Source organism: Phoxinus phoxinus (genome assembly GCF_949152265.1).
Source record: "Phoxinus phoxinus genome assembly, chromosome: 16".
NCBI lineage: Eukaryota > Metazoa > Chordata > Actinopteri > Cypriniformes > Leuciscidae > Phoxinus > Phoxinus phoxinus.
Genome location: NC_136891.1, coordinates 9,373,347 through 9,397,435, shown reverse-complemented (window position 1 = coordinate 9,397,435; position 24,089 = coordinate 9,373,347). Strand labels below are relative to the sequence as shown.

Genomic DNA, 24,089 nt, shown 5'->3' with positions numbered 1-24,089 from the left:
GCCAAAAATGTATTTTCATCAGCTCAAATAAGATTCCATTTTAGCTAGACTAAAATTGACTAAAATAAATGAAAATGGCATGATGGAATATTTAATTAATTATTTTTTTCTGTTAGTCATAGTTTTTGACAAAAGAATCATGTTGTCTTCTCATTTGCATAAAGTTACAGTAATCTCTTCTCAACTTTGTCTTGTTGTTGGATGTGTCCTTATCCCATCATCCCTGGCACAGGAAATGGTTGTTTCTTATGAAAATTATTTGCAGCTTAAAAACCTCTGTTACCATGAACTCCCCTTCAGTGTCCTACTGAATATAGCGATACATTTTGTAACCCTTATTCTTGCTGGGTTCCCTCAGTTACTGTGTTCTTAAACTGTTTTGAGGCAGTCACGTTTGGACTTTATCTTTCTTGTGCTCTGGTGTGCCTTTTGATGTCAATGACCTTTGCTCTCATTTTCACTCCACCGCTGTGTGTTAGCAGTTTCCCAGTACCGATCTGGACACTTTGAACCAGCTCTTGCCCACTCGGAGAAGCTCTGTGGGAGGTAAATCTATAGAGGAGCCAGTGCTCGTCCAGCCCAGTGACGACAACCTTTCCATCGGGGGGAATGTGAAGAGAGAGTCACCAGGAACATCAAGCAAAGGTGAGACCTGTCCCACTGGAGTAATTATAAAATTCAGATTTTTTTAATTTATCTTAAGTCCTTAATAACTGCTTTTCTCCTCCTCCACTTCTCTCTGTAGCATTCCCTGATGGATCAAACCTCTCGAATCAGTCCTCTTTTGAGTTTTGTGACCCCTCTACACCAAACCAGGGTCAGGTCCAGGTGCCGGATCTTGGGCAGACAGACCCTTTCCAGCCCTCAAAGGAGAGCAGCAGCCCCTTTGCTAGTCCAACCAGCCTCAACTCTTTCAACACCACCACAGGTACAAAATTGAATGTGCCAAAACATATTTTTTTTTTAAATAGAAAGAATTTGAATAGCAGACCAAGGGAAGAAATAAGACTTTTAACAAGATGTTATCATATTTTTTTTTATTAAGGTCTGGCCAAGCTGGAGCTTCCTGATTCTCAGCAGTTCCAACCCTTGACCCTGGTTGAACCAATGACCTTTGATAGCAGCTTGGACAGCCAGACACAGGCCCCTCTGTCCTCTCCTCAAGAGTGAGTGTTTATGGATGTGATTATTTAATTCAATTGTGATTTGCACACAAATTTCACAAATTTTGTTATTTTATTTTTTACACGTGGATGAAAAATATAAATGTTTTGGCTTTCAGGCCTTCTTCAGTGTGTGAGATTATTGATAATAATCAGGCTACAGAACTGGGGGACAAAAGATAATTGATATAGTTAGGGCTGGACAATAATTCAATATCAATATGTATCGCGATATAATTTTTTTCAATAACAGTGATATGATTTTTAAACACATTTCCGATATACATTACAGGCATGGGCTACGTTTACGTTTTCATTTTTACTGCGTGATAAATATAAGCAGCACGGCACACCGGTTCATATGTTCATTTTTTCCAAATTGACCGTTCGCAAAGACCTGCCCCCTTTAGTTACTGTTGCTATGTCCAACAAGCCACGGCGCTCTCACGCCACACTGTTCTCACGCAGTGAAAAATACATCGCGGAGCAGAGAGGACACTGATAACGCGCCGACAGACAGGACAGACCAGGTTACTTTTGATATGAAACAAAGCCTTTCAAATTTGGCAATTTTGTCAAGAAATTGAAACAATAAATACCGTTTTGTGGCTCTTTAATGTGTGTGACAGATCGCTGTCGAGCCTCCGTTAAAGCTGCTCGTGAACCGATCATCTCTTCCTTCTAGTTAATGTATAGCATCAAATAAACATTAACCCTTATGTGCTGTTGGGGCTGTTTTCAGCCACTATGGGGTATTTTTGAGTCTTATTTTGGCCATAACTTTTTCCGTGTTTCAACAAATGGAATGATTTTTGGTGACAAAGCTTATTTTTACACATATTTTAGGAAAATGCTTTGAAAATTTTCAAAAACTTAACAGTACACTCTGGGCAAATTCACTACCCTTTCGTTATGTTCGTGGCTGAAAACAGCCACTACTTTAAACTGCTGTAAAAATTGATCAGATAAATATTTTTTTGCCATTTTTTTTGCATAAATCTATTAATCAACATCAGTCCTGTTCAAAACTACTAAATGTTTTAAAAAAAAATCAAGATTTTAACTCTTTAATTGCCAAATTCATAAATTATGTCACTGATTTGGGAGGGAAAAAACACAAAATTACTTATTTTCAATCTAAAATGTGATTGTGGACTGGATTTTTTTTTACCTTTTATCACAGTCTTGGACATGTCAAAGATTAGAAACAACATTGGTTTTGATGCATTGTTAGTTTTTGTGCAGCATCAGATTTAAACTTTTTCTCCCTCATTTACTGTTTGTGGCTGTTTTTGCCCCATTGACTTCCATTATAACCACATTTTTTGATTGCAAAGCCATGACACCATAAAATCATGCATTTTTGATTGTTGGTGGTTTTCCCTGTTGGGAAGAGGTAAAATTTGTAATTTTTACTGTTGATAACCAGGTGGCACCATTAACCCTTTAGGTAGGCCTGTGCAAAAAAAAAGCTTAGTTTCTGGCTTTTACATGGAGTATAATAGCATAACAAAGTGTATGTGTGTGTGTGTGTGTGTGTGTGTGTGTGTGTGTGTGTGTGTGTGTGTGTGTGTGTGTGTGTGTGTGTGTGTGTGTGTGTGTGTGTGTGTGTGTGTGTGTGTGTGTGTGAGAGTGAGAGACCTCACCTTGATGCGTCTGAGAAAATCAAAATATGCAACTCAGCTCTCAGAACTACATGGAGTAAACAAAAACAAAAAAGGTGTATTTATGCATCTGCCTTTTGATGGTGAGAAATGCAGACTAAACAAAAACTAAGCAAGTGTATTTAAACACTTGCATGCAAGCCTGCTGGTCATTTGATGGTGAGAAGAGCAGCAAGCAACATGAGAAAGGGCTTGACTTGTAGTGAAGTTCTAGAGATGATTCTGCAGCCCGACCCGTCCAGCGAGCTACATAGGATGGTATTGTCTTCTCCCTCTGACACCACAGACTCAGGAGAGGCAGATCCTGATTTGGATGTGGCACCCTCATCATCCTCTCTAGCTTCCACTGAAGGCGAGGAGGATTCGGAGGATCCTGGGTCTGGGTGGATTGGGAGAAACGGCGAAGTGTGGTTTTCCACCAACGCGGAGACAACTCCCTTTCTTCAGCCTGCCAGAGGCGTGACTTCATGGCCGACGAGATGATTGACCTCATTGTCAGCATGACCAACCTCCAAAACGCAGAGCTCTGCTGATTTCTTGAATCTTGAGAGGGACATGGTGGCTCTAAAAATCGCACGACCACTGCGATCATCCCACAGGCAACGTGTGGACTCCTCTCTGGACCTGTAGACACCGGCCATAATCAGTAGCCCCATGTAGGCACGGAGATCTGTGGAGTCCACCCCGGTCCAGTTTCTCATTGTGCGGCGCCCGTAAAAAACAGATTGAACACAGAATCAATGTTCTGGACCCTTGCGATGGCATAGCGCGTCGGCCATGAAGTCACGCCTCTGGCAGGCTGAAGAAAGGGAGTTGTCTCCGCGTTGGTGGAAAACCACACTTCGCCGTTTCTCCCAATCCACCCAGACCCAGGATCCTCCGAATCCTCCTCGCCTTCAGTGGAAGCTAGAGAGGATGATGAGGGTGCCACATCCAAATCAGGATCTGCTTCTCCTGAGTCTGTGGTGTCAGAGGGAGAAGACATGCATAATCATCTCTAAAACTTCACTACAAGTCAAGCCCTTTCTCATTTTGCTTGCTGCTCTTCTCATCATCAAATGACCAGCAGGCTTGCATGCAAGTGTTTAAATCCACTTGCTTAGTTTTTGTTTAGTCTGCATTTCTCACCATCAAAAGGCAGATGCATAAATACACTTACTTTGTTTTTGTTTACTCCATGTAGTTTTGAGAGCTGAGGTGCATATTTTGATTTTCTCAGACGCATCAAGGTGAGGTCTCTCTCACACACACACACACACACACACACACACACACACACACACACACACACACACACACACACACACACACACACACACACACACACTTTATTATGCTATTATACTCCATATAACTCCATGTAAAAGCCAGAAACTAAGCTTTTTTTTGCACAGGCCTACCTAAAGGGTTAATGGTGCCACCTGGTTATCAACAGTAAAAATTACTAATTTTACCTCTTCCCAACAGGGAAAACCACCAACAATCAAAAATGCATGATTTTATGGTGTCATGGCTTTGCAATCAAAAAATGTGGTTATAATGGAAGTCAATGGGGCAAAAACAGCCACGAACAGTAAATGAGGGAGAAAACGTTAAAATCTGATGCTGCACAAAAACTAACAATGCATCAAAACCAATGTTGTTTCTAATCTTTGACATGTCCAAGACTGTGATAAAAGGTAAAAAAAAATCCAGTCCACAATCACATTTTATATTGAAAATAAGTAATTTTGTGTGTTTTTTCCCTCCCAAATCAGTGACATAATTTATGAATTTGGCAATTAAAGAGTTAAAATCTTGATTTTTAAAAAAACATTTAGTAGTTTTGGACAGGACTGATGTTGATTAATAGATTTATGCAAAAAAAATGGCAAAAAAATATTTATCTGATCAATTTTTACAGCAGTTTAAAGTAGTGGCTGTTTTCAGCCACGAACATAACGAAAGGATGGAAATTTGAACAATGCACAAGGGTTAATGAACATAAGGAGGAATGTTGTTTTAACGCGGAATGTTGTTCAGTACACTCCGCTTTTCAAGTTCAAATCCTCCAACGTTAATCTACTAAATTAACTCTCCTGACTGCTTTGTCAGACAAACATGGCGGATTCGGCGAATGGAGTTATTATGTGCAAACAGTGCATGTCAAAAAAATCTATTCTGATTTGAAGCTTGTGACATAAACCCGATCACGTTTTGGCACATCAACCCGATCACGTGTTTAGCGTTCATGTAAACACTACATTCATATTCATCAATCAAAATGAATTCTGGGTGTCATCAACACTCAATGTCAAAGCAACATGTGCTTTTGTTACTCACTTTTTTTTGGTTTGTTTTCTGCAGCAACTCTGAGCACTTTTCATATTCTTTATCCTGCCTGAAGCACTTTTTTCAATCTATAAGAATATAATCAACCTATGTTAGCCTATAGCTTAAAGTTAAAGTATATTAATAAGTCGAGTTATTAACTTATGTTTATTTGACAGTGATTTCACATTTCTTGTATGAAGGCTAAATACAAATAAAATATTAACAATCATTTATTTGTACCATTTTTATTTCTAAAATATTATATAGTTTTATAGGAGGAGGTTTCAGAGACTTGGGAAATACATTTTTCAGAAGTTAGAAGGTACAGACATTAATTGTGGGCATTCTTGGCAGTTTTTCCTGAGGCTTTTATATTGTTCATATCGATATCAGAATTATATCGTATCGACCATTTTTGCTGCCAGGTACAAAAATAATGTGCGTTCTTGTCTAATATTTTAAATAAATATTTTCAAATTGTAACATTCATCTGTGAGTAAGAATGAGTTGAGACGTAGTGTTGACAAAATAAGCATATACTGTAGTATTTAATCACACGTGTATACAGTAGCTGTTTTTCATTGGTGCCGCTATTTAGTTACAATTACTGCACTACTATAATACTTTAGTCACAGGGAAGAAAATGTGCACTTTCACCAAAATTCTGTTTACCTGCCAGATCAGTTAACCCTGCAAACATGACATAGAAGTGTCAGCTGCCTTTCTTCCACTCTTGATCAGAATCGTAGACCATCTTGTTTGTTCTCTGCACTATGCAGGCAGTGCGTTCCGTGTCCTCTGGATGAGATGCTGTGTCCGCCCACCACTCCCGAGGGCCGCAACGATGAGAAGGCCCTGCTGGAGCAGCTGGTCACTTTCTTGAGCCGGACTGACGAGAGCGAGCTCGCAGAGCTGGACCGAGCTCTGGGTATCGACAAGATTGTTCAAGTTAGTATTATAAGAAAAAATAATTCTTCTCATACCTTGTACCATAACAAGAACGATGTGTCTAAGACCTCATCCACACTACTGCGTTTTAGTTTAGAAACGGAGAATTAAAACGAATACAATCTCCGTCCACACCAGCTGTTACGAACCCTCATGACATAAAGTCAACAAAGAGTAACATTGAGGTTGTGATCAAAAGGTGGCGTATAAGGTGGCAAGAGACAACGCGTAGTGAAGATATGTGAAAGAAAAAAGTAATTTATTATACATAAGGGAAGTATAATACAAAAATGATGAATAATAATAATAATAATGCTTGTTGTGGTGGATATCAACAATGAAAGAAAAAACGCCAACATGGGCAGAGCACATTTGGTATCCTCAAAACACGCCAACATGGGCAGAGCACAGTATCCTCAAAACACGCCAACATGGGCAGAGCACAAGGGAGTAAAAAGGGAAAGTATCATAATCATATTCAAACGAGGTGACAAAGAAAAAACAACACAGGAAAAACGACAGCAACGAAAAATAAGGAGCGTACAGAGCGGCAAGAAATCAAGCTGTCTATGCGTTCGTTCCCGCTTCCCTTTAAACTCCAGCGTTGAACTTGATTGGCGGTGGGGGAAAGATGACGTCACGCCATAGATGAAGATTGACGGATCTCTCGACCAACTGCACCCCAGTAGTGAAGCGAGCCTAAGAATATGAGAGGGAGAGAAAAAGAAAAACTTCCACGCGAGACCACAGGGACGTAACACCAGCGTTTTAGCTGCGTATTAGAATTGATCTCCGTCCACATTAAAACGACTGAAATCGCGGATCATGTGACACTCACCAACACTGGGCATGCGTGCGCCGGTGTAAACAGGCGCATGTAGGCAGTTATAGCATTGTAAAATGCAGAATTTACTTGCACAACAGCTGCTAGCAAAGACATTTCTTCATTCATTCATTATCTATGTTGCAGTCACTAACGTTACGTAGTCCAGGCTGTTTTTGTAGGTTTTCTTCCCGGGGACGGGTCATGTGATGGGTGTCTGACGAATCAGGGAAGGATACGCCATGATTGATGACACCCAATCATAGAGCCGAGCGTGAGCCTCTGCGTCAGCGTTTCCTCCGTTTTGACCGTCTTCACTAAAACGCCCTCCGGAGATTCAAAACGCAAAACGGGGTCGGAGCGTTTCTAAACTTCTCCGTTTAGGTCTTTGTTTTTGCCGTTGTAGTCTGGACGGGAGGTGCAAACGTAGCAAAAGGTCTCCGTTTCTAAACGAAAACGCAGTAGTGTGGATGGGGCCTAAGGTTGACTGGTTTACCACCTTGCCTACAGAGTGGAGGCCTCGAACCCGTCACCCAGACCTTTCCTCAATCTCAGCCACCAACACCTGTACCCATGGACCCCAAGCTGCCCAGCTACCCCTCTCAGTTCCCACCCTCACCCTCACAGTTCCCTGCTGAGATGGGCACAGCACAGGGCATGAGTTTCGGGGCCCCACGGATGGCATTTCCAGGCAACGTAAGCATTACGGTGCGGCCCAGCATGAACCGAGCTCCTGGTGTGCCCAACCAGCTCCGACTACCTCCCAACCAGCTGAGACTCCAGCTTCAGCAACGTTTGCAAAGCCCACAGCAGGTAGATCTCCAGCTTTCACTTCATTGTGCAATAATAAATGTGAACACACAATGTCTAAATCCTCCTCTTGGATTTTGTTGCACTGTGTAACAAATCCAGTGAATGCTTTTGATTCCGCCCTTTTAAATAACATGCTGTGGAACTAACCTATTCTTTTGTCGAGTGCAGCTGCTGAGCGAACATGATTAGTTGCTCTTGTTTAGTGGTGATCTATCTCCTCTCTCCATCAGCTCCAGAACAGGCTTGCGGCCATGGGCCAGTTCCCACAGGGGGGGCACGTTGCCATGGGGATGCGTCAGGGCATGCAGCAGCCTCAGATGCCCTCTCAGGTTAGTGTTGCATGCACCAAGACAAATTATGAATGCCATTTATAGGGATGTAAGCATTTGCTCTGACAACTTTGATTTGATTACGATTTAAGACCAGATCTGAATCTTGGTCAAATTTTGGTTTGGTTTGTTGATTTGTTCACAAGTTCGCAAATGTATTTTAAATGTCCTCACGATGCAATCACTGCTATTATTTATTAATTTTATTATTTATAAAGCTGAATTAAACATGCATATAATATTAATTTTGTCATAAATACACAGAATATATATATATATATATACACATACATACAGTATTGTTTATTTCTTATTTTGTTATTATGAACTATACTGTTATTCATTATTAACACATAATATTAATAGTTAATTAATTAATTATTATTCATAATAATTATGATTCTGTTCAAGACAGTCATTGCTAGTATTTATTGTTTTATGTACTTAAAAAATGATTATATTAATATATTTTTTTTTAAATAAGACATTCTTTTGTAGTATTCATTATTTATTTATATTAGTGCTGTCAAATCGATTAATCGCATCTAACATAAGTTTGTTGTTTAAATAATATATGTATGTCTATTATTAAATATATACATCACATATGTTTGTGCTTGTTTCTGTGTGTATACACACACACACATATATTTATACACATTTAGACAGACACACACAGACATATGTATAAAATGTATTATATACACACAAATATATTATGTGAACACAAATGCAATTAATTAATTTGACAGCTCTAATTTATATATATCTTCTGCCTTTGCCTTCTTGCCAATTCCATAATCAGTGCATTTAGTTTACATAGTCAAATGCTTTTGTGTATTTTTTCACTCTTTCCCTTTTACAATTGTTATATTTTCTGTATATAATATTTCTCTCTCTCCCTCTCCAGCCTCCGCTCAACGCTCAGATGATGGCGCAGCGGCAACGGGAGCTTTACAGTTTCCAGCACCGCCAGCGGCAGCTTCTGCAGCAGAAGGTCCTGCTGATGAGGCAGGGGATGAACACAGGGCCTCTGGGGGCTCAGCGAGTTCCTAAGAGTCCCCAGCAGCAACAGCAGCAGTTTGGCTTTCCTCCTGGCTACAATGCCGTGCCTGGGAACACCCCTACCTCCCCGAGCCATTTTAACCCCATGGGAGGACCTCTGGACCCCAAGCTGCCTACCAGGGGGGGTATGGGAAACCAAGGAATTATGGGAGGCATTCAAGGGCAATTTGGGGGGCCTGTGAACACTCCTGTTCAGCAGGGGCTTTTCCAGCAATTTGGGGGGCCTGGTATGTCTCATTTGTAAGCTACTAATTTATCATCAGAAGGGTTATTATAGTTAACTAAAGCTAAAACCATAAAAACATTTCCGACACTTCAAATAAAATAAATGTTAACTGAAAAAATATAATATTTAAAAAGTTCACATTTTATTTCAGCATTTATCTTTTTTTACATGGTTTACTTACTAAAATAAAAACTATTTTAGACAATTTATCAAAATTGGGGGGAAATACTGAAAATTCAAAATATGAATAAAACCTATAACAGTCCCTCAATGATACTAAAATAACACTGATTGTCACATGCTTCTGTTATGATGTCTAGCAGAGCCAATGTACCCCTTGTCTCTCACAGGCATGATCCAGCAAGCAGATCCATCCTTTGCTTCTGAGCTGAGTCCAACCAGCCCCTTGCTTTCACCTCAGAACTCCACCTCCCAGAGTCCTCTGCTCCAGCAAGCGCAGCCTCCACCTGGTTATCAGTCACCTGACATAAAGAACTGGCAGCAAGGGGCCATGGGAAACAACAGGTATGCTGTTTGATATTGATCACCAAAAAGGTCACAAAAATATGCGATTTTTAGCTTTTCTTTCATTTTTTTTTTTTTACGTGTCTTCATATTCATTTTAACCATTTCATTTTGTTATGTGTCAGTATGTATAACCAGGCAGGTCAGCCTGTCTCTCAGAACTTTGGGCAGCAAGGAGTTTATAACAACATGAGCATCACCGTGTCAATGGCTGGAGGGTCAGGAGCGGTGAGCACTCTACCTCCTATTGGACCATCTGTCGGCATGGGCAACAATAACCGTGGCAACGTTACTGCAATGTGTAACGATCAGGTAAGATGGTCTCTATATAATTTATTGAGATGGCTTAAAGGGATAGTTTAAATAAATGAAAAACCAGTCTTCATTTACTCACCCTGCTTGACCTTTTTTTCTTCCGTGGAGCAATTTATTTATTTATTTGACAAAATTTACAACGAATTTGTAAAGAAACATACTATTTTGTTCTTCTTGAAGATTGTAAGCTTTAGTCCCCATTAGGGCTGTCACTTTTGAGAAAAATCTAATTCGAACGGATATCAAATACCAGCCGATGTATTAGAATATATTCGAATATCTATTCGTAACGGAGATTCAATCAAAACTTTACTAACAGTTTGACAGTCATAAACAGGACTCCCAAAATTACACTTATAGGACTCATATCTGCAAAGAAACCTTGCCTTTACACGTGCATCTGCAAGGTGCCGACTGGTTGTGCAGGAAAGTATGCCGTCATACGATGTTGGACGCCTGGCGATGCTCTGGCCGTCTGCTGTGTTTCTGGGGCTGTTTACACCTGGCCACTTCATGCATTTTCTCAGATCGGATAGCTATCCGATTTATCAAAACGATTCCATTTACACCTGGTCACATAGGCCTAAATGTAGTTTAAACCTGATATAAATCCGATCTTCAATTCCCGCGCTATATTTAATGGATTTAATGTCACCGAAAGAAACAGATATTGAGCTGCATTTATTCATCATCAGCTAGCTAACATCAAAGACTGCAATAAGAGAGAGCGGCAGCCCTGGTAAGATAATTTCGTTTCTTTACTTTTAATGAAGATTATTATTATTGTGTGTTAAAGCGTCTGCGACTTACTTTCACTTTGATTTGCGATAGTTTAGTTTGCACGTTGGCTTGACGCTTGATGAATAGATCATCTGCGGTGATACGTGTTGCAGCGCGCCGTCATATCTGACTATAACATATATAGCCTGTAACACGCTTTCAAAATAACACGCTTTTTTAAAATAAAAAACTAATTATAGACTGTAAAAAATGCGCTAGACATGGCACTTTAAAAACCGGATAGTTTATTTGAAGTTCGATTAGGGATATTTCACGTCATGTTCGAATGCATATTCGAATATCGAATAAAAAGTGACAGCCCTAGTCCCCATTCATTGTAATTGCACAGAAACAGAGCACCAATTTTGGGTTAACTACCCTACAAGTGTCATTTCCATATCCATTACCATACCAACCTCTCTGACAGTAACTACATGTAACGTGTAACAAGGACACTGTAAAATAAAGTGTTACCTTTCTTTCTTTTAAAAAAATCTTCTCTTACCTATTTCTCAGGTACAGCAGGTTCAGGTGTTCGCTGATGTCCAGTGCACGGTAAACCTGGTGGGCAGTGACTCCTACCTTAACCAGTCGGGGCCCATCGGGACCCAGAAAGGCCCGAGCGGGACCCCCACAGTCCAGTCTCAGCAGAAGAGCCTCCTCCAGCAGCTCCTGACCGAGTGAGCCGCCCATTTACCATCTGCCAGAGGACTGTCTCCACATGTAGAGATTTTTATTCTTCACCTTTGGTTTCGATACAGTATATCTGCAGGGTCGGTGTCTGGGCCCAGGCTTGTGAGGTTTCATAGCCGTTCGACAAAGTGCTCATTCCTGGTCACCTTTTTTAAACGCCTGTTTCCAAAAAGGAGAAAAGATCACGTTCCAGAATTTGCCAAGTCTGTAAAAAGGACCTGCTGCTTCTGCCGGCTACACGTCCTGTCAGTCAGGCCAACGTTGCAGTGCTTCTTGGAGAGCGGCGCAGCAGCTGAGCTCGGATTGGAAACTGGGTCAGGCTTTTGCCATGGTGTTGCTGTGTTCATGGTATATTGCTCAGTTTCAGCTGGATCTGTGACTGATAGGCTCTCCTCAGCAGTGCCTGATGATGGGAGGAACTTCCCGCCTCTTTTTATTTGTTAGTCTGTTCTGTTTGTTGTTTTCTTTCTGTTGTTGTTTCGATTGTTTTTGTCTGTTGTTGTTTTCAGAACAAGCATCGCCAGGATGGGAGACTGCTGTGTAGTGCGTATCCGTCTGCCGCAGGCTTTCCTGGCAACACTGTTTTGAAACAACAGACAGTTTATTTTTTAACAACGTCCTACACATTTCCCCCCCTCTCAGCAGCTGTGAATACGACCCACATCGGGTCAACTCAGCCTATCAGTGTTGTTTGCAGCGATGTGTTGTGCTGGTTGGTATTATTGTACAACACAGACGGTCAAAGTTGGGACAAGCTCACACTTTGTAATTTCCTTTAAAACGAAACCTCATCCAATTTCAGGCAACTCTTGTTTAGAACGCATCAACATAACACCAGTTATTTCTTTAATGACTAAATCTGTAATGTCACTTTTTGTTATTTTAAAAAGTAATCATCCAGTAGGGTCTCATGGCTCTCACATATCAAGTGAGAGAGACTCGGATTTTTACGATTGATATTGGTTATCGAACACCCCGGTAAATGTTACAAACCCTCCGCTGCATTGCACACAGGTGCGAAAATGTAGATTGTACATTGACTTTCATTATACAGTTGAGTGTTTCAAAGATGCTCTTGAAAACCACAGGAGGAGCGAGGCGTTGTCCCGCGCAACGTTCGCACCGTCAGCGGCGTTCTCCAGCTCTTTGACTGCTCATGAGACTACTGTTGCCCAGTCAGACACTGTTCATCAGCATTATCCTTTATTCATTTACTTACTACTCACCCCCTCTTAAGAATCATTTCAATTTGATTCCAACCTAAACATTTGAAATTAAGCTAGTTACGTGAAAATTACTAACAGAAAACCGAATTCTTCGAAGGTATCAAATTGTCATGCCTACATTAAGACTTGCTGTGGTCAAAATGGATGTCTCTGTGTGAGCACGAAGTATTTCACAAAACCGTGCGACGCAATCGGAGCACAACTCGAAATCGTGTTGCATGCGCAACCGTCTCCCCTCCTCACGTAATTTCGTTCTCCTTTAACAGTGTTCTTTTGTTCGTGACTCACTCCGTGGAGTTTAAGTGCCGTGTCTTTGTGCGTGTGCTCTGTATACAAAGAATGGCTCTAATGCTACACCAGCTTAGATTGTCCTTACAGGAATTTTTTTTTTACAATTTCATAAAGATGATCCTCATTCATCTACGAAATTCAGCCGGCAGTATGTGCTGTTGAGATCGAGCCACTTTTTGCTATATATAAATGTACATAGACATTACAACAAGCAAGATTAATTGACAAATACCGTACATAACATAAAACTCGGGTCTGTTTTTTCCCCGTTTTTGGCTCGCCGAAAAAACAGACTTCGTAATGATACATTTTTGGCCTCCTCTTTGGGGAACAGGCATTCCTGTATAGATAAAATGGTTTTTATGCAGTGGATAAGATTCATTTAATGAACCCTACCTGTCATCATTACTGTGTTTATGCCAAATATACCAAACTAGCAAACAGCGCCTATTAATAATGTTTTTATTGTTTCGTTTTCTCGTTTATAACGGCTGTCACAGTCAGTACACAACACCAAGGTACAATAGAACTATTCAGAACCTGGATTATCAAAGTATTGTGTATATAACAGATAAATGTGAATATGTATCTGTTCAGAATCAACAAAATGTAGTGCTCCGAGTTTGTGGTAATTAACTACTTTTTTTGTTTTTTTTTATGTGTATGGCTGTCTGAAAGGGTGTATGTGTGATTAATACTGTATATCTGGTGTTTAATATGGAAAAACAGACAAATGTCCTGATTTTTTTTTTCTTTCTTTCTTTTTTTTGTTTTTTTTAATACCTGCAACTTTTCCTGTGGGTGTTGAGATTGCTCTATATGTGAGAATGGTTTAGCGACTGCTGAATGTGACTTTGCTGAGGGAGAAGCAGCATGGACTGGCTTTTGTACGGGTTAATTTAAAAAAAAAAAGGCCATATTATTTAATTTCTCTGTTGTCAAAGTTTAAACAGCTCTGAAAAAGTGGAACCTTGGTTTGTGAACGGCGCCTGGTTATTGTAGTGGGGTTTCGTTAACTGCCTGATGTAGTTTTGCCATGTGTAAACGCTCTTAAGACAAGAACGGAATAATGACCAAAGCTTCAAGATACTAAAAGATTCATATCATATGCAAGGTTCATGCAATTGGACAAATGTAGCACTGAGTTTTTCCTGAATAGCTGTCCCGTATCCTGTCATGTTTATAACACTACCATTTTGTTCTAGACAGTCCCCCCCCTAGCTGGTTTGGTTATTTTCGAAGATGTTCAGTAGCGAATTATCTTCAGACATTCCCCCGTTGCTACAGATCTACCAAACATGCAAATGCCTCTCCGGGAGGAACTTTAGTCAGGAAGACCGATTTCTAACCGCTAGCTATGCACGTTTAGAGGTTAAATGAAAAGCATTTGGCTTTTGTTTTAAAACTGACACTACTCAGAATGGATTATTGCTTCGACTGCAGTATTCTAGCGATGCATGCTAACAATTATCTCCTGTTTTTCCTCTATTTTGTTTTTTAACTCAAGGATATACATAATTTGTAGTTCGGAACAAGTGGTTTCGAGCTACTCGGGCTAAAAACGATAAAAAAAAACATACTGATGCAACTCTACGTAGATATTTGACTTTATTTAGCTGGATTCTTTATACCAAATTTGAGGTGCCTCTTGTACATATTTTCAGCATAGAGGACTGCTCCTCACCGTTTGATGGACGTTTCTTGTTTATGAGGATTTTCTTATACTGACCTTTGTAAGACTTTTGCTGTATTTTACATGAATTTTTTACTAAAAACCTAAATGTACCAGGAACTTGCAAGGAATACAATCTAGTTTTGCACTTTACATGAACTACAAGGAAAGAGGCCATGTCAAAATCCGAGTACATGTTGGCGAAAAAGAACGAATATCCCCTGAATGTATTTTCGCAAAAGTGAAACGCCATTTCGCTTTCCACGGAAAATCAAAGCGCATCTCAGGTTCTTCAGGAAGAACTTGGCTTGTCAGGCCCTCCTCATTGGATCTGTTAAAAGAGCAGGGTAGCGGAGCCTTTGCTACATGGGTGTTTTTTCTGCTGCAGAACCGTAGATCTAACCATAGATCTGATCTTCTTCAGGTGCACCACCTCCCCTTTGCCCCGTCCTTTTAGACCTCCTGGCTTTATCTTTTGAAGACATTCCTCATCTTCCTCAGCTTTCTGTATCGGTGTCGTTTCAGGCCCCGCACGCTCAGTGCCAAGTGCTAAGAACCATTTATGCAAATTCGTACAATCTGCATTTCCTCATATCATAGTAGCGAATCCACACACTCTCCTCGTCATTCAGATGTCATCTCTACATGGTATCATCTACAGTAGCTACTGTTTACCTGACATTTTTCACATATTGTAAGTGCTGCCTTATTAATATACAGACATTAGTTGTATTGGTGAAGGGAAGTCGTGCTTGTGGCTCCACTGAAACGGCGCTCGTTCTTTCAAGGCAAGGTTCCACTTTTCACCTGTAAAATTAATATAAATAAACAAATATATATAGATATATACATTTTACTCATTTTGTCCAGTTTTGTATAATACTTGTGAACTTTTTTCTTTTTCTTAAGAGGTATCGTTGCAGCTGTGTGTGGGACATTATGAGTGAAGATGTATCTGGGAGACTTCTGCATGTTTTGTCATGTTTTTATTTTGTTTGTTTTCTCTATATCCAGGTTTATCTGGAGAATCCTACCTTTCTTAGGACGTTGTAGACAATCAGTCACATGCTGGGTCCAGCACCTGTAGGATTGTCCTGCAGGCTGCAAAACTGTGTTTCGCATCTACTGAATCAGTCTTATTTTTCTTGTCCATTTCATGGAATTATGTGGCTGCTCAAACTGAGATTTGAAGTTTACACATACATTTACACACACACACACACACGCATACACTCAGACAAACAAGAAACATTCACTCACACCTCGTGCATATGGCCCCTTTGTTGCTTTTCCAAGGTGAAGATACATACCTTGAAGGAAATTATGCTTTGACTAACAAATCTCTATAACATCCATGAATGTGAGAATGCAACACATTGCAATAAAGCACCATGTAAAAAAAAAAAAAAAAGGACTGCCAGTGCATTTTTTATATCTATAGGGATGTGAATTGTAAGGAATTGAAAGTGTTTAAAATCAGTTCCATTAATGATTACTATTTTTATTTTTTTACATTTTTAACTCTACATTGTTGTGAGCAAGGTCAGTTTTTATTCACTACAAAGAACACCTGCTCATAAGAGTCGTTTCCTTTAGAATGAATCGTGCTATACGCCCACACTGAAAACATGCAGACATCCCATCCTGTAAAAACTTGATTTAGGGAAGCAGCATCAAGATAGATATTACTTTAATACCCTATAAATGGGCCTTGCTAGATTTCAGAGTGTATATATAATTTGCGGGCGTCTATGGAGCTGCTATCAATTTGCAAGAGACTCCCGGACCTTCCTGGAGAGGCGGGATGTCTGCATATGGACCTAACAACCCAGTCCAGAATTACTGACCCGTCATTGTCAGCACATACATAATTATGTCTTAATTTTAACAATTTGTTTGTTAAATTCAGAAACTCTTCCAGAAGGGCTACATTTTAAAAATGCTTAGGATCATTGCAGATTCCATATAGATTACATTTATTACCCAATATGTGGAATAAATACATTGTTTCCATTTCAAATATTACACACGTGTTTTCAATATATTTCAATCGCCATACTGGCACAATTCCATAACTAAGAAGAATTTTGCTACACGGATATAACAGGAGACAAAATGTGGATGAAAGCCAAAAATGTGATGGTAAGACTGTTCCAACAAGTTCATTCTTAACGCTACATGCCATTCTGACCAGTGTTTATGTTTGTACAATACATGCAGAATTCATTTGAAAAGCTTGAACTTTTTTAGAAAGGGCTGCACAGTCTCCTTAGGGTAGGGCTTCAAAGCCAAGCATGTGGGGATATTCTCTGGCTGCTCCATCCATAGTTTATGTGCTATGTCTTTTTCACGTAGAGTACTGGAAAGAGTGGAGAGAGAAGCCTCATCTGGTGCCTGTGGGGAAAAAATAATATTTTCTTGGTTTAAAAAAAAAAAGTACTTAAAATATCTGTATACTATGTGTATATTAACCTAAATTATTCATTCATTTGTCACTGGTGATTCTGTTAATGGCTTTAAATGTATTTCTTAAAAAAAAACTTAGGAATAAAACACTACTATATTGCTTCTAGGGGTCAGAAACACATGGCGCGTGTGATGTAATTGCAGTACTAACCTGCAGTACCACTTTGTGCATGCTGTCCAGTTCTGCCAAATATTCCTGTGTATCAGGGTCACTGTAGTGTAAATGAATGGCTGCAGTGGCCGCGTGACAGGCTTGAGTTATAACCGCTCCTAAAGGCCATGATAACGCGTGTATCAGGTCTGATCGGACGATGACATACTGGACTAAACGCTTGGACGTGCCACCACTCGGCGTTGCCATTTTATTGAATGTGAAAATTGCCAGACCGGAAATGACACAGACAGTGGGTTCTTGTTTACGTTCCGGGTTTATTTCCTTACCGGTAAAGTTATTGACTGGATGCCCTCTACTGGTTGTTTGAGAACCCTGAGCATTCATTTAATATTAACCCATAAGAACCCGGACCAATTTCACCTTATAGGAAAATTATGGGGCGTATAAAACAGACCACTTATAACATGTTTATGAAATACAAGTGAAAGATCTGTAATGTTACATATATGTGAGTGTGACATTGGGCGTTTATGATTCATTTTTACCTTGCATATTTTACCCTGGCTGGTTGTATTTGGCTTTCCAGAGTTTATGTTTGGGTTGTGCAGCTTCTAAATCTAAATCACTTAATCTGCTAATATTTTAATCAGACCAACTTGATTCATCATCCTCCATGTCTTTTTTGCTAAGGGTGTAATCAGGGTCATCAATGTCTTCATCCGAGTCACTGTCACACCCCTCATACTCACGGTCATGTCCCTGGATCATTTTCAGCACATTCTGAACATCAAGTTGTTTCCTGAATCTATTCATGTTATTCTCACTACAAAAAGTTAAAATAACCCACAACAGGACCAACATATGATATCAACATCTTGTTTTAGTTACAGGCATGCAAAATAGTTTCAAAATACATTTAATTAACAATGTAATAAATAAAATAATTGAATCAGATAAATTGAGCAGCTCATTACCATTTTTCTTAATGTGACACATACATCAAAATTCCATCTACTGTTTTAAGGTTAACTGCACAATGTGACATACTGTATATGTCACCACAATACGTTCGTAACTTGTTTTATATCAATTTGTTCAAGAAATGTATTAAAATCAGGTTACGTGTAATATAGGATATGTTATTAAAACATTTGAATAGTTGCATGGGTTGAAACATACCTTTAGTAATAAAAACAAGTGTTTTTAAAAATTGCTGACACTGCAACATTTGTTAACCAGACAGGCCATCATTTTGGAAATGTTGCCATGGCAACAAAAATGCACACATTGTCACATGACTGAACCTGGGTGTTCCTTATATGTCACTTAGGGACTTCCTGAGTTGAAAGTGAGGGATAATGCTTTAAAAAGACCTTTCCAGATAATCACTAGTGTGTGTGACACCGCATCACCGCGGGTTCTTATGGGTTAAAATGCATTTTCTTATTTGTGCATCCTTGCTTCTTTCCCTCGCTTCCTAACTCCACCCCCTTAGGATGTAAGGGAAGGATACAAGGAAAGAAAATGAAGATGGAGGAATCAAAACAAAGCTCATTTGTTCATTGGAATGTTCTTGATCACTTAATTTAATAATAAAGATGTTTTTACTTTTATCGCACTAGGTTTTCTGGACTATGTGTGGTATATGTAATAGAATATGATAATGAATTTCATACATTTAAATACATTTCTTGTTGGTATAATCCTCTATAATAATCCTAAATAGACGTTAACCGAAATAAAATATTTTATTTCACCTAATTGCACTTAATAAAAACTATAATAGTAGTTTGGTAATATAAATTATAAAATAATTAAGAACTTTCTCTGCCAATTTCACATTTTTATAAACATACTTGAATGATTGCCATGCCATATTATTTTCTCTTAAACCTACAGTGATCAAAACAACTTTGCGTCTGTCCTGCAGTGTGTAACTCAGAAACTTTAATGGGACAAAGTAAAAAAAATACTCTCGGTCCACCTCTTAAAATCATTAAAACGAGCTGATGCCCATTGCTCGTCTCATTTGCTCAAATGTAAGCCAGAAAGTCAAAGACCAGGGAGCCTGGGAACAAAAACATAGTTAAAATAGCAACAAAAGAGAATAAATCTTTAAACGAACATATTTGAAATCATAGTACCATTCTAAACCAAGTTGGCAGAAATCCTTTATAGAGGGAAAAAAATCCTTCTCTTCTCATCGACTGAACAAGACAGTCAGTAGAAGACTTGTAGAGAAGACCCCTGCAAACAGAATGATAAAAATATGTTGTTATAACAAAGCTAATGTTCAACTACTAATCGGCTTTGATTAATACACAACGCGAACCTTCCGTTTGAATCCCGCGGCTGGTTCATTACTCGAGTTTTCACAACATCCGCTGGTGTTCCCATAATCGCTGCAACCAATCCTGAGCATATGCTATAAAAACGTTGAACATGAGTCATGACGTTATTACTGTACGTGTTAACATTAGTAGAATAACAGAATTTCACCTTGCCAATCCATGACAAATGCTGTTATCCGGCACGGAGGTGTTTCTCAGTAGAAAATGCTTCACTGTATCGTATGTCATGAGATCTAAACGTGAAATGAAATGGAAAATATTTGACGTATTACAAAAATGTAGCTGTCAACAGATTTCTAGAAGTCTTTTGACTACTGTACCTCCCAAATTGACTAGGGCGGCTCTCTGAACGTTGGGAACCCATCCTGCCCAAAGGCCTCTGATTCCTCCCTGTGCTATGATCTTTGTAAAAGCGTGGTAAACCCCATGTACTCTGTCAGTTTAAAAAACAACAACATACATTTAGAATGAGTACACTCGTAAAGTAAAGGTTTCATACGGATGTTTTCACAGCAATGCCATAGAAGAACCATTTTGGTTTCCCCTAAGAACCTTTCACCTTTCAATTATCATCTTTTTTTTTTAGTGTGAAGAAGAACATTTTAATAATCTGTGAAGAACTTTTTGTGCAATGGAAAGGTTATATGGATATTAAAGGGATATTTCACCCAAAAATGAAAATTCTGTCATTAATTGACCATTCGCAAAGACCCGCTCCCCTTAGTTACTGTTGCTATGTCCGACAAGCTACGCCGCTCTTACGCCACACCATGTTCTCACACAGTGAAAAACACATCGTGGAGCAGAGAGGACACTGACAACACGCTGACAGACAGGACAGACCAGGTTACTTTTCGGTTACTTTTGATATTAAACATATTAAACAAAGTCTCTTTTAAAAGAAATTTAAACAATAAATACCGTTTTGTGGCTCTTTAATGTGTCTGACAGATCGCTGTAGAGCACTGGTTAAAGCTGCTCGTGAACCGATCATCTCTTCCTTCTAGTTTATTTATAGCATCAAATAAACATCAATGAACATAAGAAGGAATGTTGTTTTAACCGCGGAAAGGCGTCAGTACACACCGTTTCTCAAATTCAAATTCTCCCATGTTAATCTACTAACTCTCCTGACTACTTTGTCGGACAAAATGGCGGATGGCGAAGTATGATTGGTCAGATCATCTGTATCAATTACTCACCCTCATGTCGTTCCGAACTCGTACGATTTTCGTTCACCTTTGGAACACAAATGAAGCTTTATTCATCATATAATCTGGACTAAACCGCTCAATTCATAAGGATTCGTTTTTCACGATCTCTTTATGAACTTTTTGAAGCGTTTGCAACGAAAGGATCAGAAAGCTCTCAGATTTCATTATAAAGATCGTCATTTGTGTTCCAAATATGAACAAAAGTCTTACGGGTAATTAATGACAGAATTTTCATTTTTGGGGTGAACTAACCTTTTAAAGGTTATTGAAAATTATATCATAATTTACACACTCTTAAATTGTTCCAAACCGGTATCAATTTCTGTCTTGTGCTGAACACAAAAGAAGAATATGGGTAACCAAACAGTTGATGGGCCCCACTGGATTCCATAGTGGGAAAAAAAAAAAAACACTATGGAAGTCAAATGATTGTTTAGAACAACTTGAGGGCTTTTTTGGGGGGTGAACTATCCCTTTAACAAGAGTTATGGCTGTGCCTCACCTTGGTGGTTTCCCTTCAAGTCGACGCCTGCCCTCCATTTGCATTTGAACTTTCACTAGATCTGTTGGACTAGCGATGAACTGGCCCAAAGCACCTGAAATCATACTGCCGATCACTGCTTTCCTATGGACATCACAGGACACATGCTGATCCCGTCTATTTAGACTTTAATCACTGTCCTGTTTCAAATTTCACAGATGTTTCCCTCACCAAACTGGAAAAATGCCATCCTCAGATCTTCCCAAGACAGATTCCCGGAGCTGTTCATAGGCCAGCATCCTGCCGCCTGAATACACTAAGGATGAAGAATTTCAAAGTTCAGAAGTTGATTCAAATACATAAAATCAAGTTCATTAGGATTTCATTCCGTGCATGCGTAACATTTATAAAGTAGGCTGTGACAATTCTTATTGTTATGGAATATTGCAGTATTTATTATAAATGATTTATCCTTGTACATAAAAAAAAAAAGGAATAAATCACTTCAAAATTAAAATTCTGTATGAATTTATTTCTTCTGCTGAACACAAAAGAAGATATTTTGAAGAATGTCAGTAACAAGACAGTTGATGAACCCCATTGACTTCAATAGTAGGAAAAAAATATATACTATGGGGTCAATGGGGTTCATCAACTGTTTGATTACCAACATTCCATAAAATATCTTCCTTTGTGTTCAGCAGAAGAAAGAAATTCATACATGTCTGAAACAACTTGATGACAGAATTTTCATTTTGAAGTGATCTATTCCTTAATTCATGTGCCCTCATAATGTTTCATCAAAATAACTTTCCCTCCCTCTTGCAGCGACATCTCATCTCTTCTCAGATGATGTGTTTACTGGCGGGACAACCTGTCACTAACATGAGATCACAGCAATAGCAAACCAGAATGATCCAGTCCATTCCCGATGGACAAAATCAAATCCTGTCCTACATTTTTCTTGCTCGAGAAGTTACTTCACTCAGATATGTTACAATAGAGAAGAGAAGACTATCACAACTTCTGTTTCATGCAGACTTTAACATTTTACCTATATGTCTGTAGATAGCTGGTGTGACCCCTCGCCACAATTTCAAGGGCCCCTCTTCTCGCACTATACCCATAGCTGTGCTCAGCATGCCCCTGTATTTTGGAGGCTGTACACTTCCACCATGCTGTCGGGAACCACCTTCACCCTGTATCTGAAGTCTGGTTTTAGTAAGGTCCAGAGGGAATGTGACTAAAATTAAAATTGTATAAAAATCACTCAGAGAGGTGAATACATTAGGTAGCCTAGATATTAATCAATATGTATAATATATATTTTAAAATACAAGTATTATCAAATTTTCAAAAACTAGAAAGGATGTGTATCTACCTAGTTCTGCAACACTTGCTGCACATGCTGACAGAGTGAACTTTGATACTCGAGGCCACCGCGAATTCTCTTGTACAGGATGCATAGCAGGTGTTCTCTGATTCCCACTTTTAAAAAAAAGAAATGAATAAATAAGTGATTCTACATAATTTTTCACAAAGGAACCACGAGCCTGGAGTGCATGCTCTTTAAATGTTTACATTGTTAAAAACAGGACTACGACCTTTAATAAGAGGCGAAGGCGTTTTTTACCCAAGCCGGTTGGTCGGTGTAGTTGACGACCCTCTTACGTAATACGTTCTAAACTACAAAAGAAGCGTCATGCAGCTAAAACCCCATTTCCCAGATCAGAGGGGCGTCGATAAACCTACGTAAGACAAGCTCCTTGCGTAAGACTGGCCGTGATTTTCGTACGCATGCGCTTTTCTGCGGCATGAATATCAATATTTAAATACTATTAAAGAAACATCTATCTATCTATCTATCTATCTATCTATCTATCTATCTATCTATCTATCTATCTATCTATCTATCTATCTATCTATCTATCTATCTATCTATCTATCTATCTATCTATCTATCTATCTATCTATCTAATCATCTTTTTATAGCCTATGTTTTAATATTAGCCTATAGTCGAATTGCCGAATACACAAAAAAATTATTAAACTCTGGCTACAAAGCTACAAACCAGTCATCACTGTAATAGCAGTATCAACAATAAATTGTTTTTTACTGCCATCTGGTGTCTTGAAAATTAAATTTCATACGAAGTTCAAACATTTATAGATGGAGACATTTTATCGAATCTTGAAGTAAATGTCAATTATATCAAATATAAGCGAGTGCTTGTATTTTTATTCTTCTGACATCTACAAGAATACATATTTCTTGATTTAATAAAATTAGCAATTAGTTGCAAATTGTTTGTATTGCATATCAATTGTCAAAACAAGTTATGGAACAGTCAAATTCTTAAAATGTAATAATTTTAATTATTAAAATTACAGATGCCAATTACAGCAGCAGTCTAATCTATTACGTGAAGCCTACTTTTAATATCAAAGTGTTTTATAAGCATAGAAAATCCTCACGTCCAGAAAGTCTTAATGCTTAAATGCTTGTTAAAGGTATGGCATCCAAGTGGCATAGTGTTAGGGTTACTTACTGCCATTCGAAATGTATCAAACAATTCATTGAAGGTTAACACATGACTTAACTAGGTTAATCTAAAG

General features: G+C 38.9%; 2 protein-coding genes across 11 annotated transcripts in view; one reads left to right on the top strand and one right to left on the bottom strand.

Annotated features, from left to right (window-relative positions):
- ncoa1 (nuclear receptor coactivator 1) overlaps positions 1-15,689 on the top strand; it is a 62,347-nt gene extending 46,658 nt beyond the window's left edge. For 2 of the 4 annotated variants that reach the window (XM_079639602.1, XM_079639603.1), the window contains 10 exons: positions 480-645; positions 746-928; positions 1,046-1,166; positions 5,920-6,088; positions 7,422-7,724; positions 7,955-8,053; positions 8,964-9,345; positions 9,695-9,869; positions 9,995-10,181; positions 11,481-15,689. In XM_079639602.1, the coding sequence (XP_079495728.1) occupies positions 480-645; positions 746-928; positions 1,046-1,166; positions 5,920-6,088; positions 7,422-7,724; positions 7,955-8,053; positions 8,964-9,345; positions 9,695-9,869; positions 9,995-10,181; positions 11,481-11,648 (1,953 nt within the window). In that variant the 3' untranslated portion in view covers positions 11,649-15,689. The remainder of the gene's footprint in view (positions 1-479; positions 646-745; positions 929-1,045; positions 1,167-5,919; positions 6,089-7,421; positions 7,725-7,954; positions 8,054-8,963; positions 9,346-9,694; positions 9,870-9,994; positions 10,182-11,480) is intronic. The other 2 variants (XM_079639604.1, XM_079639605.1) reach the window with 2 other exon arrangements.
- Positions 15,690-18,290: 2,601 nt separating this feature from the next.
- On the bottom strand, positions 18,291-24,047 carry slc25a27 (solute carrier family 25 member 27). Of its 7 annotated transcripts, none has more exons than XM_079583815.1 (10): positions 24,023-24,047; positions 22,855-22,961; positions 22,528-22,716; positions 21,705-21,789; positions 21,495-21,617; positions 20,099-20,211; positions 19,927-20,011; positions 19,760-19,852; positions 19,572-19,674; positions 18,291-19,495 (listed from the first exon to the last, which is right to left on the bottom strand). In XM_079583815.1, the coding sequence occupies exons 2-10, from the start codon at positions 22,937-22,939 to the stop codon at positions 19,424-19,426; spliced, it is 948 nt and encodes a 315-aa protein (XP_079439941.1). In that variant the 5' UTR covers positions 22,940-22,961; positions 24,023-24,047; the 3' UTR covers positions 18,291-19,423. The 7 variants fall into 7 exon arrangements, with proteins under 7 accessions (XP_079439941.1, XP_079439943.1, XP_079439942.1 ...); XM_079583817.1 differs by having other exon boundaries at positions 23,908-24,030; XM_079583816.1 differs by lacking the exon at positions 24,023-24,047 and adding an exon at positions 23,107-23,200.
- Between the last annotated feature and the right edge of the window lie 42 nt (positions 24,048-24,089).

Excerpts from the sequence above, each read along its gene's own strand:
- slc25a27 (XM_079583815.1), bottom strand. The coding sequence starts at position 22,939 with ATGCATCCTGTACAAGAGAATTCGCGGTGGCCTCGAGTATCAAAGTTC. Across the intron at positions 21,618-21,704 it reads GATGGCATTTTTCCAGTTTG|GAAAGCAGTGATCGGCAGTA; the intron begins GTGAGGGAAACA and ends TGATGTCCATAG. Across the intron at positions 20,212-21,494 it reads CTTGAAGGGAAACCACCAAG|AGTACATGGGGTTTACCACG; the intron begins GTGAGGCACAGC and ends TTAAACTGACAG.